This window comes from Mauremys reevesii, linkage group 18 (assembly GCF_016161935.1).
Source record: "Mauremys reevesii isolate NIE-2019 linkage group 18, ASM1616193v1, whole genome shotgun sequence".
Classification (NCBI taxonomy): Eukaryota; Metazoa; Chordata; order Testudines; family Geoemydidae; genus Mauremys; species Mauremys reevesii.
In genome coordinates, this window is record NC_052640.1 from 15,827,078 (window position 1) to 15,842,772 (window position 15,695).

A 15,695-nucleotide genomic window follows, 5' to 3' on the forward strand; every position below is an offset into this window, starting at 1 on the left:
CCCCCAAACAAAAAAAAACAGTACATTTTTGCAGCTAGAGGAACTGATCATGAAGGCATCTTTCTTCAAAGAAGGCGGGAAATACAGATTCTCCAATAATGAATTTAACACGCTACACAGAATTTCTCAGATAAAATTTAAGTAATTAGTATGATCACCAAAAACAGAACCAAAATTGCTGAACTTGAGGGAAATCACATTTCCATTTAAAGATTTTGTACTTAGTTACAAATAGCTTCTTGTATTATTGAAAGATTAAAGAAAAAGGGAGAAAGTTTGCTTCTATGAAGATATGTTACACTCCTCACTCAGTTGTTTAGCCTGAGACTAGCAAAACTCTTTAGTGGTTTGTTTTTTGGACCCTTAAAGACAGTGATAATGGAGGATACAGTGTAAGCCAAGGCTCCTATGGGCCACTGTATGCTACCATACCAAGTAAACTTGCAACCCAAGAGTTCCTGCCATTGAGCAGGAGGTAAGTCTTCCAGAAAAACAAACAGTCACAGAGAGCCAACTGAAAATAAGGCAAAATAAAACCCATTTCTCTTTTGGAGTAGGAAAGTTTAGCCTTCGTTCTCATTGGAAGCAAGCTCTGGAACAGAGAAATTAAAACACATTAATGCTGGAGGCTGGATATGTGCACATGCATTATGAGACACGTACTATTTTTCTCCCACGGTACCACTCCCTCATTCAGTGCTCACGATAGATGCTGCTCACTCAGAGTAGCTATTATACCCTCATTGTTCAAAGTGTTGCCCCATTCCCTATTTATTGCACACTATTCAAACCCTGCTCTGAAGACAGAATTATTAATTTACTATTTTACGGCACTAATCATAAAGATTAATTAATCTTCACAGCACTCGCCTGAGATTAAGGAGTGGTATTATCCCCATTTTACAGATTGGTAGTTGAGGCACAGAAGATTAATGTCAAAAGTTTCAACTAACTTTGGATGCCAAATTTGAGATAACCAGGACCTGATTTTTCAGAGTACTTAACATTATATTGCACTTTATGTATTCAAGAACAGACCCCAGTGACTTCAGCCACCATTGTGAGTGCTCAGCATTTCTGCAAATCATACCCCAAGGAATCTAGCTGGACACCCAAAAAATGAGGCACACACAATTAGTGATCACCTGAGAAAAGTCTGTTTAAAGAGACTTGCCTAGCATCATAAGAAAACTTTGGCAGAAACAGGGATAAAAATCCAGTTCTCCAGGCAGCATTCAACTGTATAACCAACAGACTATCCTTTCTTTGCCTGAAGTCCCCTGCCTCATTAACTATACACCTTCCAACTTCTGCAATAAATGAGGTAGAGATCTTACAGACAATGCCTCAGTTATGGCGCAACTCTGATTCATCCCCAGAGCAAGTCCACCCAGTGCACTGAATAAGGCAGGTGTCCTGTGGACCAAAAAATAGTTTATGGTCATGTAACTAAAGACTGTACATAATGCACAGGTCAAATTAAGGTTACACAGGCAACCTTAATTCTGGCATTTCTTAACTTCAGAGAGCTTGACTTAGAAACCTTAATCATGTCCTTATAATGTAGTTTGTAATATATTATTGCATATAAAATTTATTTAAATATAGAATGAAGGAAGGAAGAAAATAGCCTCTGTCTTCCATTCACCTTTAAATATCCAAGGCATAGATGGGATGGTCATTCTGTCTTAGACCCATCCCCAAAGTGAAAACTGAGCATCAAGATCATTTGTCTGAGTCTTACTTTACTGGTATGTGCTAATCTTTCATAGATAAGGGGCAGTGAAATGGAAGAGTAAAGCCTTGTTTCATGCCAACCAGGAAATGTTACAAGAGGGCAGAGTTTGAGCTTCCTAGGAACAGTACAGAGAAACATTTTAATCCTTACTGAGATTTGGCCACTGCAGCAAACAAAATGTAGGAGGCCTATGAAGGCTCCATAATCAAAGGCTAGTAGAAGGTTAAGAAATACAATATGTAATTGAAAAACATTGTCAGATGAAATTCTCTGTTTATATTTGGTAATAAGCGTTTCTCACTCTGCAAGCTCTCAGACTGCTGTGCTGTAGCTCTTCACATATCATCTAAATCTAAGTTATACAAGTTTAGCAAGTCAAACAAATATTTCATTAAACCATGCTGGATTTTACTAGGGCTTAGTAAAGATATAAAGATAAGAATTTTTTTTCTAGCTATATGCACTGTCTTCTGTTTTAGGATTTATGTAGTTATAATAGGTGCTTGGAGACTTAACAGGCAAGCTCATGTACATTTAAAATACAGCTGGACATGCAAGAAACATATGCATCAAGGGCATTTAAAAAAATGTTTTAGGCTTTGTGGGAACACAAACCAGCCGAATTAAGAGACTACATAATTTCATGTCAGGCAGAGTGTGAACAAAAAGCAGGTAGGATATGAAAAGTCAATATGGTTAGATTGCCTCAGAGGAATCCAGAACAAGTACTCTGGCTTTTTTAACCTTTAAAACATGACTTCTCTCAACACAATTATTAAACCAGTACGCTCATGTACAGTGCATTCCAATACCCACTGGATCATCCCATACTGCCATTTCATCCCCGTGCTAACGGTGAAGCTCTGGAAACAAAATGAAAGTTTGGGCTTCTGTGTCTGTGCATCAACATCTTTTCTACAAAAAGCCAACAACATTTGCTATTGCTACAAATCTTTGGCAGTCAGCATTGGAAGCTCAGCCTATTGTCTTAATGCAACAACTACACAAACTAACAAATATACAAACTAACGAGCCTCAAGAATAAAAAACTGGAGTTGGCAATAGTTACTACATGTCTACAGAGAGAATCAGGCTATTAAGATTATCCAAACTTCCTACAGGAGCCCAGCTCTGAAGGCAATGCCCTCACCAGCAGCTGTGCAGAAGTAAGGGTAGCAGTACTGTGACTGCCCCCTACAATAACCTTGCAAACACGCCACCCCAAACGTTTTTGGGTCAGTATCCCTACAATTACAAACACCATGAAATTTCAAATTCAAACAGCCGAAACAATAAAATTTACTAATTTTTAAATCATCTGACCATGAAATTGACCAAAATGGACCGTGAATTTGGTAGGAACCTACCTATCCAATATGATTTTTTTCCTGTTACAGATAAAATAAAGTATCATCTTGACAGTAGAACTGGTTTTGTTAAGCAGAAAAATCAATATCTAAAAGACTTCCCATGTACATACATAATGTGGGATAGGAGTTTCTTAAAAATAAAGTGTCACTGCTTACTAAAATAATAGTAACTGTTTAAGCATAACTTCATAATGTGTTTACCCACCTACCAAAAAAGCCCACACAAGCTTACAACACTAAATGACCACAAATAACTGCCTTCTTCATGCCAAAGCAAAGAATGGGGGGAAACAAAGCCCCAATAAGTTTAGTGTGAAAAGTTAGTCGAGAAGCAGCAAATTCTTAAGTAGTTTAAAGGTGATCTTGGAGACAAGTTAGATTAAAAATAATTGGTTTAAAAAGTATTTGTTCGTTCTAAAGTAATTTCAGTGATTCACAAGAGTCCTCTATTCTGAAAGCAATTAATTCACTGGAATATAGGTACAATGACTACTGATGTTTGTAAACCATTTATATAAGCCAGTTTTATGATCAGTGTTGTAGCTTTAATATCAATTACCATTTGGTTTGCCAACAACATTAGCTAATTTCTCTCAGACATCGAAAAATCAAAATTATTCATGGTTCTCCCTCACCCACCAAAATAAATATTCTCTTGGCAGCTTATTGGTACTGCGTAGGTTCAGTGTATTTGCTTTTGGTTCAAAAGCTTATTTTCTGCACTTATTTTAGCAGTGTGTTGGTCCCATAAGCAGAACTGTAGGAATCTGTGGTATCTTGAAATGGTCACACAGAGGAAGAGAGAGAAGAGCACACATTCTACAGTTACCATCTTGGTTTCCCTTCATTAAAAAAAAAAAAGGTCAATGGGCAATTTAAAATTTCATTTTAGTTTTAAAATGTATTGAGCACTTGCACTACCAAAAAGTAGCATTCTGAAAAGAACCTTTTAATCCTGAAAATCTAGAACAGATTCAGAAACACCTTACAAGTAGAAGATGTGTGCAATTAACAACCTGTAATTCTAAGTAAATGGCACTATAGGGAAGATGGAATTATGAGTTGTTAGAGTCACGTAAGGCTCCCACTGTGGTGTTACTAACAACATATTCTGCTGAAAACTCAAACCTTTGGTGAGAAGAGTATAGCCCAAAGGTGGGCAAACTACGGCCCAGGGGCCGCATCCGGCCCTTCAGACATTTTAAACTGGCCCTCAAGCTCCTGCCAGGGAACAGGGTCCGGGACTTGCCCCGATCTGGCGCTCCAGTCAGGGAGCGGGGGTCAGGGGTTTGCCCCACTCCGTGCGTACCATGGCTCCTGGAAGCAGCGGCATGTCCCCCCTCCAGTCCTACACATAGGGGCAACCAAGGGGTTCTGCACGCTGACCCCACCCCAAGTGCCACCCCCCCCAGCTCCCATTGGCTGGGAACCACGGCCAGTGGGAGCTGCGGGGGGGGGCGCCTGAGGACGGGGCAGCGTGCAGAGCTACCTGGCTGTGCCTCCACACAGAAGCCAGAAGAGGACGTGCTGCTGCTTCTGGGAGCTGCTTGAGGTAAGCACATTCCAATAATTGTCATCCATTTAATATAGAGGTAGATAACTATTTTAAAGCAAAGGTCAGTATGTAAAAATATATATGCACAAAAATATATATGCACAATTGCCTAAGAGCGTTGTATCTGATGTAAAGGAAGGAATGGACTACGTGGGCCACTCTCTTTCTCCATTTTTTTCACCATTAATAATTTTCCCTGGTTCATTTAATGACCTTGCACTATATTCTCTCACTCCAGATCACATCCCTATCTGTAACAGTTTCTCTTCTGCAACCTCAACCACCAAGTATAAGAGGTTTATGCATAAACTCTTCATCATGAATTAATCTAGTTACCCCTCACTATATCACGCTGCTTCACCTGAATACCTTTTAAGTTAAGTGTCTGAAACCATTCCTAAAGTTCTGTATAACGTTTTCGAATTCTCTTCCCCACACAAAACTTGTTCCCTTTATACATACACGTACATTACCACTGCTGACTTTCCATGCTGCAGCTGTGGACTGTGACCCGACACATAGCATCTTCCTACTATTGCTCACCATCAGCCATTTTGCCTGTTTTTTGTTTTTTTTCTTAAAAAAAAATTGGTATAGACTGTACTTGCCCCATTCTTTCCCACGGTTTCACTTGACATTTCATGAAAAATGAAATGCTAGCTTCTTGGTAAACATAGATTTCCTTAGTCTTTTCAAATATTCCTATTTAAATATCTTCTTTACAGTCACCTTGCTACTAGCTTTGGGTCAATACATTTTGTACACTGGAGGCCTAGTTCACTAGTGTAAAATGTATTTGACCCTATGCACCTAGTTCCATTTTCAAAGTCACTTCAAAATATATGAAACAGAACTGGTTTCAAAATAAACCTCAATAAGATCTCACTTGTTTGTTCTGTGTAAAAATTTACTGACATTACCTGTAACAAGTTTCTGGACCTCATAATATTTTAAATCCCGAACATGAGTTGCTAGTCAATTTCTGTGTTAAAATACTACATAGAAGATTAAAATGGAGACAAGCTAGGACGTGCAGAGAAATTGTAAGTTAATGCTACAGTGATGTCCTTAATCAGAGCACGACACTTAATTATTTACAGAGAGCTTAGAAATCCCAGATGAAAAGAGCGAAGTATATATATTTTCCTCTTTGAATGCCACTTAATTGCCATGATACTTCTTTGACTTTAGTGTTGCATAGTTTCTTCTCTTCTGGATATTTCTACTCTAGAATCCTAGCTTAGAATTTGTCATCTTGCTTAGATCTAAATGAACTATTTTATATAAAAAAAACAAACAAACATATCTAGCTTTCAAAACTAAATTGGAAGCAGGGGTTTCCTGATGCTCCAGCTAGTTTCAAAAATTCAAGACATAAAACTATGGTTTGTTTGTTGAATTAAAATGCAATTTAAAATGAAACCTCTTAAGACTTACCAATAAATCAATACATATAATAGAAACTAAAAAAGTTTAATTCAAACACTACAGAGTGCTGCTAAAATTAAAACATGTTCATTTTGTCTCCTGTAACACAGTAATCATATGAAAAAGGAGCCATTTAAATGACCCTTATGACCAAATAAATTATATAAATCCTAAAAATAACTAAATATTTCAACTGTGTTAAGATTATGTAACATTTTAATGTAGCGGCAGGGAGATGAAAACATGACAAATCATTCCATTAAAGCAATTTCCTGTGATATAATTCAATTCCATAATAAAAAAGATTATGTGATTATAGCTTTGAAGCCTGAAACCTGTAATATTTATTCATAAGACATGCATAGTGTAGTAAGGTAAGATGTGATGCCAGCATGCCACTTTTTATTATAGTCCAGGTAGCCATTCCCTAGCATATGATACAGTGCTTCATAGTTACACTAAAAGAACAAAGTAGCTTGGATATAAAAAGACGGTAGACAAAAAAAAAAAATGCAGTGGAAATTTTAGCACTTCACCAGAAAAAATATTTGGTGCTCCCCTTCTGGCTGTACAATTACTGCTATTAATTATGTTAATGCACAGAAAAGTTTTCTGGCACTGACAAAGGAATTATGGAAAGTGCATTTTCTCTCTATTCAGAACACAGGGAAGAAGGGAAATTGTTTGCAAGAGAACAAGACTGGCAAAGAGTATTTTGATTCAAGCTTTTAAAAAAGTATTACAAAGTGTGGAGAATGCAAAACAAGTTAAGCATTTTAATTTATCCAACACTATCACTTTAACATAAGAAATTTAAACATATGACCCCTCCAGAAAGGGTGTTATGGAGGCAACCTGGGCCTAGCGACTAGGGCAATGCACAATCAGGAGATCTATTATTCCCAGTTTTGACATGTACAGGGTATGACCTAGAGGAAACCAAGGCATGAGATGAAGTGACTTGTCGCTGTAAAATGGGGATAATGACACTTGCTGTTCTTTGTAAAATTGAGATCTAGGGATAAAAAAATACCATAAGAGCTGAGTATTATTGTTCATCATATTTAAAATCAAAATTTTGCATAGAGTTTTTATTTAAAGGTGCCAAAAGAACAAAATATTTCTTCCATCCTTTTCTCACTAAACAAAATTAAATGGATTAAAAGTACATTTTGTGTAAAAAAAAAGACTGAGCCAAGTGTGACAGGTTGGACCCTCTGTCCACGATGCCACCTGATGTGCTGGGGTTCCACTGAGCCCGTTGTTCCACCAGCCTGGCCTTCCTCACCCTGTCCTTGCTATGCCAGGCCCTCAAGCCTTCTCTAGCACAAATACAGGTAAGGCCACACCCAGCTGCAGACAGAGTACAATCAGCTCTGTGTGGGAGGAGTCAGCTCAGGACTTTACCCAGCACTCACGTGCAAACCTCCTTTGGGGTGTAAACCCAAAATTATATGGTCTTGTTCTGTATAGAGAGATCGGTACAGCGTAAGCTCATAAAAATTGCCCCCTCCCTGAATGTGGAGGGAGATATGTGGAGGGAGATATGCACAGCTTCCCCCGCACCCCAAGATACGAATTGCACAAACTGGGTTTTGGTATAAACAAGAAATAAGTTTATTAACTACAAAAGGTAAATTTTAAGTGATTATAAGGGATAGCAAACAGAACAAAGCAGATTACTGAGCAAATAAAAATACACACAATTTAAGATTAATTCACGAAAGAAACAGGTACAAAACGTAATTTCTTATCCTAAATGTTGTTTTTGGCAGGTAACAGAGTTTCTGCAGCTTACAGTGCCAGTTCTTTCTCTTTACAGACTAGACCCCTGTCTCAGCCTGGACTCAGCCCTTGCATTTCCCCAGCTTAGTCCCTTTGTCTCTTCAGGTGCTTTCAGCAGTCTTCCTCCTTGGGCTGGGAAGCAGTGCAGAAGAGCCCTGATTGATTCCCAGCCTTAAGTAGGATTTACATAAAGGCAAGAATCCTTTTTTCCAGTGGAAAAATATCAGCAGTATCCAAGGTGGTACTTTGGTGACATCATCAGATGACCCTGCAGTGTCAAAAGCAACATCCCAGGAAGCTGCTCAGGAAGATGGGAGATTAGTATCTTCAAAGTTCTACTGTCCTTCTTAAATGGCTCATCCAGGCTGATTGCCTACTTTCTGGTGGGCGTTCCCCCAAGTACTCACACAGTTGTAATTGTTACATAGTCAATATTCCTAACTTCAGATACAGAAATTATGCATGTATACAAATCAGATAATCACATTCAGCAAATCATAACCTTTCCAATTATATATTTTATGCAAGACGGGTCATGTAAGGTATCTTAGTTATGCCATATTCACAACAATAGTTCTGTGAAGAATGTGAGGTGTAGCATCACACCAAAGTCTTGTATATTTTGAGCCTAAAATTATTTACTGCACATTTATATAAAAATTAAATATATTGGAAATCCCTACATTATACTGAGTACTTGGGCTGACTGATGTCACTGAAATGGAGGGATGATCTGTGGCAGTTTAGTCAAAGGTTTGAGCAATCCAAGAGAAAAAGATTTCAGTAACATTAGATAACTCAGCAGAATTTGGGCCATAATGGATCAAAAGTTCTTTCCTATTTTGACACTGAAAGCCAGTAATTTTCCTGCCAGCAATCAATAGTTCCAAACTTGGTGTAACTCTTTCATAGCAAGCAAATAAGAAATATTACTTTAAATATAGATTGTGGCATAAAGTCTGCTCGTCATATAACATTCCGAATAAGTATGATTACAACAGAGGCCTGGGGGAATGCCCTGGAGGCATCATCAAATTGACACATCTGCCTTTTGCTATCAACATGGATAGAGAAAACAGCCTAAATGGATTGGACATATTAATTCAATACAAGTCCTGGAATTCCTGACAATCCTTTTTACTTTTGAAAATTCAGATGTATGCAAGATGCAGACAGAGCACTGGATGGATAATTACGTTTTTAGTTCTCAATTCCCTTGTACCAACAGAGCTATAGTCATTTTTTTTCTTCAACATAAGACACGCAGAGCCATACAAGTCTAAAATTATTTGTCCAATATTTGACTCTACATACAGTAAACAGATCCATATACGTTCTTGTGCTTCTACGAACTATATGCAACAGTTAGTGTCAAGTGGAACCAATACATTACGAATAAATAAAATAATAATAATACAATGCTAGTAGGCATGGTGGCAGAGTGGTTCAGGTGCTCAGAAGCAACCCAAGAAGTTGTTGGAGTCTTGCTTCATCACCTCCTTGCTTCACCACCCAGCTGCAAATGGGTACCTGGATCCACTGGGTTAGGGGAGTCAAATGTGGCATAGCTACATCACTCTCTTGCATATTATTGGCTATGGAAACTGCGCTGAACGCAGCTCAGAGCAGACTGACTTTTTCTACTTGAGAGATGTAAACAACATCATGGAGTGTTGGCATTATACCAGCACAATTTGAAGCACTTGACTCTGATTTGAGACTAGGCACTATTGCCCAGGGTTAAAGTAAAAGTATCAAACTAAGGTTGTAAAGAAAAGAATTTTTGCTTTAACCACAATTATGATTACCTGTATGCATTTTTTGAAACTGGACGAGGATCAAACTTGAAGAAAAGTATGCACATGGGTAACAGCTGGTGAAGTCTTGCTTCTTCTGAAAGGGTTAGTGGAAGGTCATACTGCAACAACCTGTTAACAAAATAAATGCAATAAAGGAAATTACATTGCAATTTACAGAAGCATAAGCTTACATCCATTCTGGAGTTTAAAGTTCCTCCAGTTATCATTAACAGCACTGCATATTGAAATCAACAGGATTTCAATGGCATGTTTGTCTTAATGGATGGTTTGTCTGCAAAATTCCTCACTATTGTCACTTCAAGTGTTACTTAAATAGGAATTCAATTCAGAACTTTGGCAAAGAAACAAGTGACAGGAGAATACTGATATATTCTAGGAGCAGTACCTAGAGCACTAACTTTCCTGCCAAAGCAGGGAAGACCAAGGTTTTATCTCAGAATTTTCTACTCATTGCCAGTACAGTGCAACAGTGATGCTCTTTGGTCTACACCAACAAATCTGGCAAGACATTCTTGTCAATGTTTTTTCTTTAAAAAGCAAACTTAGGCTTTGGCTACACTTGCACTTCAAAGTGCTGCCGCGGCAGCGCTTTGAAGCGCTAAGTGTAGTCAAAGCGCCAGCGCTGGGAGAGAGCTCTCCCAGCGCTGTCCGTACTCCACCTCCCTGTGGGGAATAATGTACAGCGCTGGGAGCCGCACTCCCAGCGCTGGGGCTTTGACCACACTAGCGCTTTGCAGTGCCGCAATTTGCAGCGCTGGAGAGGGTGTGTTTTCACACCCTGCTGCAGCGCTGCAAATTTGCAAGTGTAGCCAAGGCCTTAGAGAAGCACACTCATGTATACTGCAGCAGCAGCTGGAAAAAGTGTAATCAAAAGCGTTTGATGAGAAACTAAAAGCCTTATCTTTTCTGTAGAGCTACCTATTAAAAACTGGGGGGAAAGAGGCAGTGTAGTAGAGGGGAAAAATATCAGTGGCAACAGAATATATATTTAATACAGTGGAAACAGAAGTACATTTAGATGAACACTGTTTCCAGCATTTCCAGTAACATTTAAAATTCTGACCACGTTTAGAGGCATGACAAATGTTCTTTACAGATCAGATACTCAAAGGCTTTCAAATATTTTCTACATTGACCCAATGGAAACTTGTCTGGTAATAAAATTGCACCATGACCTTATTTTTTGTCACAGCTGAAACAAGCGATTACTAGAACCCTATTAACTGAGCATGCTTTAGCCTGTTCCACTGCTATGGACACCTTCCCGTGTGTGAAAGTTTTCAGAGTACAGAGATGGGGATGAATGAAATCAAAACCTAAACTCTGTAACCATTCTGAGTGATTAATTTATTTTGCTGTGGTGTGCAGTGACTGAAGTGAGTTGTACTAAAAATTAAATTTAAAAGATTTTATAAATTCAAGAATATGGTTGAAGAAATAATTATTCTTTCATTTCCTGATACACATACTGATTTTTAATTCAGTCTTTTCTTTTATACCACGTTGCTAAGCTCTCCCATGTTTTAAATTTCAACAGAAGCAAGATTTTTCCACAATTCACACTATTTCACTTTTACCATCAAAAGCAGAGCTACGAGCACACCATTTATACAGATTTAAATTAGCAGCCTGACACAAGCTGCTGGCTTCTCCAAAGTCATAGCTCAGCATCACAACTGATCTGCTGTCACTATCATGGCACAACAAATTCAGCCTTCCAGTCACCAATATTCTACAAAGGACTCCTCTGCTGCTGCAGATTAAATAATCTGAAATAGAACCAACACAATGGACAGAACTGTGAGGGGACAGAAAGATAGGCTGGGGGGGAATAGTATTTTAATCTCTGCTCCTATACATAAAGTAATTACTCTTTCAAGCAGTGACTTGAAAAGTTCTGATTTTTAAGGCTCTATTAGATAAGGACTGAGATATTTTAGCTATATGGAATATATTTTCTCTGTTAAAATGGGATACCATAAACTAGTGACTAAATTGCTGTCCAGTTGGCACTGTGGAAGAAAGAAGTAAGTCATGCAGTAGATTCTCCACCTCAAAAATCAATGCAGAAATGGGTCACATAGTAACAATGAAAAAATCTTCAGTGTAAGGGAAAATAAAATGTAAAAATATGACAACTGACCCAGTACTCAGGTGTTGAATGGAATGCTTGTATAGAGGATCTTCTTTTAAAAGGTAGAGATCTGAAACGGCATAGGACTCCAGCACTTCTAGGAACAGCAATTTTATTTTTTAATTTACGAAAACACATCAAGAGAAGATATATAAGATTGCAGACTGATGATATCCCATAGTAGCCAGTTCATTACAGTTGAAAGGGATACTTATGTCATTAACTACTGCCCTATACTGGGTCGAATAAGAATTGTTTGAACCTTGGAATTTAGTGGTAACTATTAAGCTTACAGAGATTCTTCATTACCTGTCAGTTCTAGCCATGTATAACAAACAGGGTAGCTGGCCCATTAAATGAAACTGCACTCAGAGTGCCTGTTCCAGTCCAGGTGCTCCCAGTGGGCCAATTAAGAGGGCAGGGCACTACCTGGGAGGCTATAAGTGTTCAGTCAGGAGAAGGGCAGGAGAGGAGAGCTGCCGGAGACAGAAGGTGGTTCCTAGGAGAAGGCTGAAGGCAGGAGAGCAGAAAGAGGTTTGCTGGCTGGCATCTCCAAGCCAGAGATCCAGGGCTGGAGAATTAGCAGAGGGAGATGCCTGCTGGCTCTAAGCCAGAGTCAAGCGCAAGAGAGAGTTGAAGGAAAGGGGAGTACAGAGGAGCTTACCAGATGATGTCTCTTTGCTGGAGAGCCGGCTGCTGAGGAACAGTGAAAGGACTGTAGGAATGAGGATGCTCCTCTGGCAAGGATGCTCCCAGCAGAGAGGTTATGGGAGTTCCCTCTAGGAAGAGCAGAGTGGCAACCCAAGAAGGAAGGGCTGGGATGACTGTCCTGGAAGAGGGATGGAGGAAGACAGATAAGGAGCCTGACACACAAACAATGAGGTATGGTGAGAACAAGAACTGTATGTACTGAGGTGATAGATATGGACTATATTTTGGGATTTTTGTTACAAACTATTTGCACAAGGCTTTCATAATAAACAAACAATGCCTCTCTTGGGGGCCAGTTTAATTAAGAGTCTGAAGCGGAGTCCTTTGGGTTACCCAAGAGGGCAACTGAGGTGAAGGGCCACTTGCAAGGCTGTCCTGAGGGCATGCCTGATAGGAGGCCACTTATTTACACCATGACACTCTCTTTCAAGGCCCAGTCCAATACTCACTGAAGGGGGTGGGGAGGGACAAAAACATAACCCCACTGATGGAAGTGGGGATCAGGCCCTCAAGCTTTAGCCAGTAAGGGAGATACTAATTAGATTGCAAGCTCTTTGAGGGAAGGACTGAGTCTACCTGTCTGTGTGCACAGCATCTAGCACAGTGGGGCCCTGATCCTGATTGGGCAGATTTGTTCTTGTAATACAAATTGTTCCTCATTCTTGACCTGCTCCAGCACCTGGTCTCTCAAGTCATTATGACTCACATAATTAGTCCATAAACTGAGACCTAGCATGGAGTTTTCAGCACAATAGGAATATTTTAGCTGAAGTTATTACTGACTGAAGATTGAGTTTAGGATAGAAACCACCTTTCAACTCACTAGATATTACAGTAACACTATAACGAAAAACAGCCTAAGAACAGATTTACCTTAGCTGACAGCTTTCTACCATTTCTTTCAACTGTTGTGCTCACGGACAATGCCATAATTTAATTTAACTGGCAGTCAGTCCTTGACAATACCTTGATTGAATACGATACTTAAAATAAAAGACAATGAATGGCAACTGTCCAGGCCCATGTTTATGCTGGGCAAAAAGTCTTCTCTCTCTTTTTCAAATTCCAAGGGAGGGCGGGACTGTCTGTGGGCGGAGATATTTATAGGATTGAATTTTGCTGGTTCAAATCTCCGGAGGTTTTTTAGTTTTGTTTTTAAAAAAAAAAAAATCGATTCTTCAGGGACCCACAGTTAACTGCAAGTTATCCTCATAAGCTCTGTTAAAAAAAGAAGTGCCAGAAGTTTTTCTTCCTTTTTATTAAAAGAGTATAAAACATAAGATTTCTGGTAATGGGAATCATGTATTCATGGACAACAGTAAACAGGAGTGCTATGCACTGCCAGAGTGTTTCAACAACTTCTTTCCATTCTTGTCTCATATCTAAAAGGGTCTTTGTTGGGCTTGGGCTGCATACTGCACTAGTACGAGACACTCTGGATCTTTTTTAACCAAAAACCACACCACAAATATCAAATTTTAGGATGTTCACAACTGAGCCTTCCATAATCTAAACAGCAAGCCACCCTCGGTCAATTAAGGAACATTATTTACTGACTCCAAAAGAGAGCCTGGTCCATCCATCCTTAATAGAAAGAGGTTTGCCACAACATAGGAAGTCAATGAAGAGGAAATACAGGATTGAAAGGAATAGGACGTCTTTGCTCTCCCAACTGTCATGCTAACTTCATACAGTCCAACTACCTCATTACAAGTATTCCTTCCACTATTCTCCCAGATGCCTTCTCTGCTTTATTTTCACATAATCTGGAAAAAAATATTCAGCAATATGGACAAAAAGGGTGAACACAATCTTAAGATGTTTGTACACAGCACAAAAATATAAAGGTAAGAACATTAACAAAAACACACCCAAAAGTTTTAAAAAATGAGAAGAGCTGGAAAGTTCAGCTTGCCCTGAGCAGGACTGAGCATTGTCCTCCCTGTTTTTGTTGGGCAACTGTTACTCTGTACAAGTGAGAGAACTCATTTGCACTTTGTGCACTTATTAAAACTTGCCAGGTGAGTTGAAAGATTTTGCAGTCTTTCAAGAGGCAAAGGATTTTAAAGATGTGTCCTTATTACCAAAAGTGACACACAGGTTCCTGTGCAATAGAAGACTGTCCATAAAACACCAAATTTAAAAAAATGTATTAACTGGCTGGCTCAGGGACAAACCAATACCTGTTTCACAGTTGAGGCCAGATTCTGATCCCTGCTCCAGGCTAGAAGAATGATGGCATCAGTCCTTTCCGCGCTTTACCCGGTGTGAGTTTATGAGACTAGCATTTTTCTACACCAAAATATGCCAGCTAATTTGAGGAACAGTACTGATGACTCAGAAGGAAGCCCCTTCCAGTCCTCAGATGAAGAATAGTCCATACATGGTAGCAGGTGAGTTAAAGGGGCGGGGGGGGGGAGAGGGAGGGAGAACTGGCAGGGATTCCTGGGACTTGTTTTGGAAGAATGGGGAAGCCCACCGAGAGAAGGCAAGGGGTATAAAAATACTTAAAACAGACATCTGTCAGATTTCCATCAGCAGCAAGAGCAATAATTGTCAGTTTTCATTCAGTGTCCTGCCAGCTCATTATTTGGATTAGTCAATCAACAAGCCTATTGACAGTTGATTGTTCATAACTACTCTTTATTTTATAAAGAGGCTTCAGTCTCTCCATTAGCTGATTTGCAGAGCTGATTTTGATCAATAAAACAGTAAATTCTGTTACAATACAAGAACATTTAGCTGTTCGTACCAAGCCACTGGCCAACACATGACTCAAATAAAAATGAATGGCATGAAACAAATCTTGATCTTTAAATAGTAGCGAGAGAGTAGGTTTTTTCTCCTTGTAGTTTTGTAATGAATTTTATAGTTATTTAAAGGGACATGATTTTTCAACTCTTCACTTAAATACCTTTCTAGAAGATATAAACTGTTTTCCATATTAACTTTGCTCATTTGACAGAAGTCTCTCACTCACCCCACCCCTGCTTCTAATGGAGTTTGAAATTAACAGGACTTTTACTTGCTGCTTTTGTGAACAATTGATACCAAGCTCCTAAAACGGAAAGTCTGTTAACCTGGGCTATGTCTTGCTGGCTCTGAAACAGAGCAGCATAAACTTCTGTAGGTCCTACATAGTTATTTGTCTTTC

At 39.1% G+C, this 15,695-nt stretch overlaps 1 protein-coding gene across 8 annotated transcripts in view; it reads right to left on the reverse strand.

Moving 5' to 3' along the window:
• The window catches only part of TANGO2 (transport and golgi organization 2 homolog), a 70,749-nt gene that overhangs the window by 40,610 nt on the left and 14,444 nt on the right, over window positions 1-15,695 (reverse strand). For 4 of the 8 annotated variants that reach the window (XM_039505606.1, XM_039505607.1, XM_039505608.1 and 1 more), the window contains exon 2: window positions 9,685-9,804. In XM_039505606.1, coding sequence (XP_039361540.1) covers window positions 9,685-9,740 — 56 coding nt within the window. In that variant the 5' untranslated portion in view covers window positions 9,741-9,804. Of the gene's footprint in view, window positions 1-9,684; window positions 9,805-11,839; window positions 11,928-12,494; window positions 12,660-15,695 lie in introns of all 8 variants that reach the window. The other 4 variants (XM_039505603.1, XM_039505611.1, XM_039505605.1 and 1 more) reach the window with 3 other exon arrangements.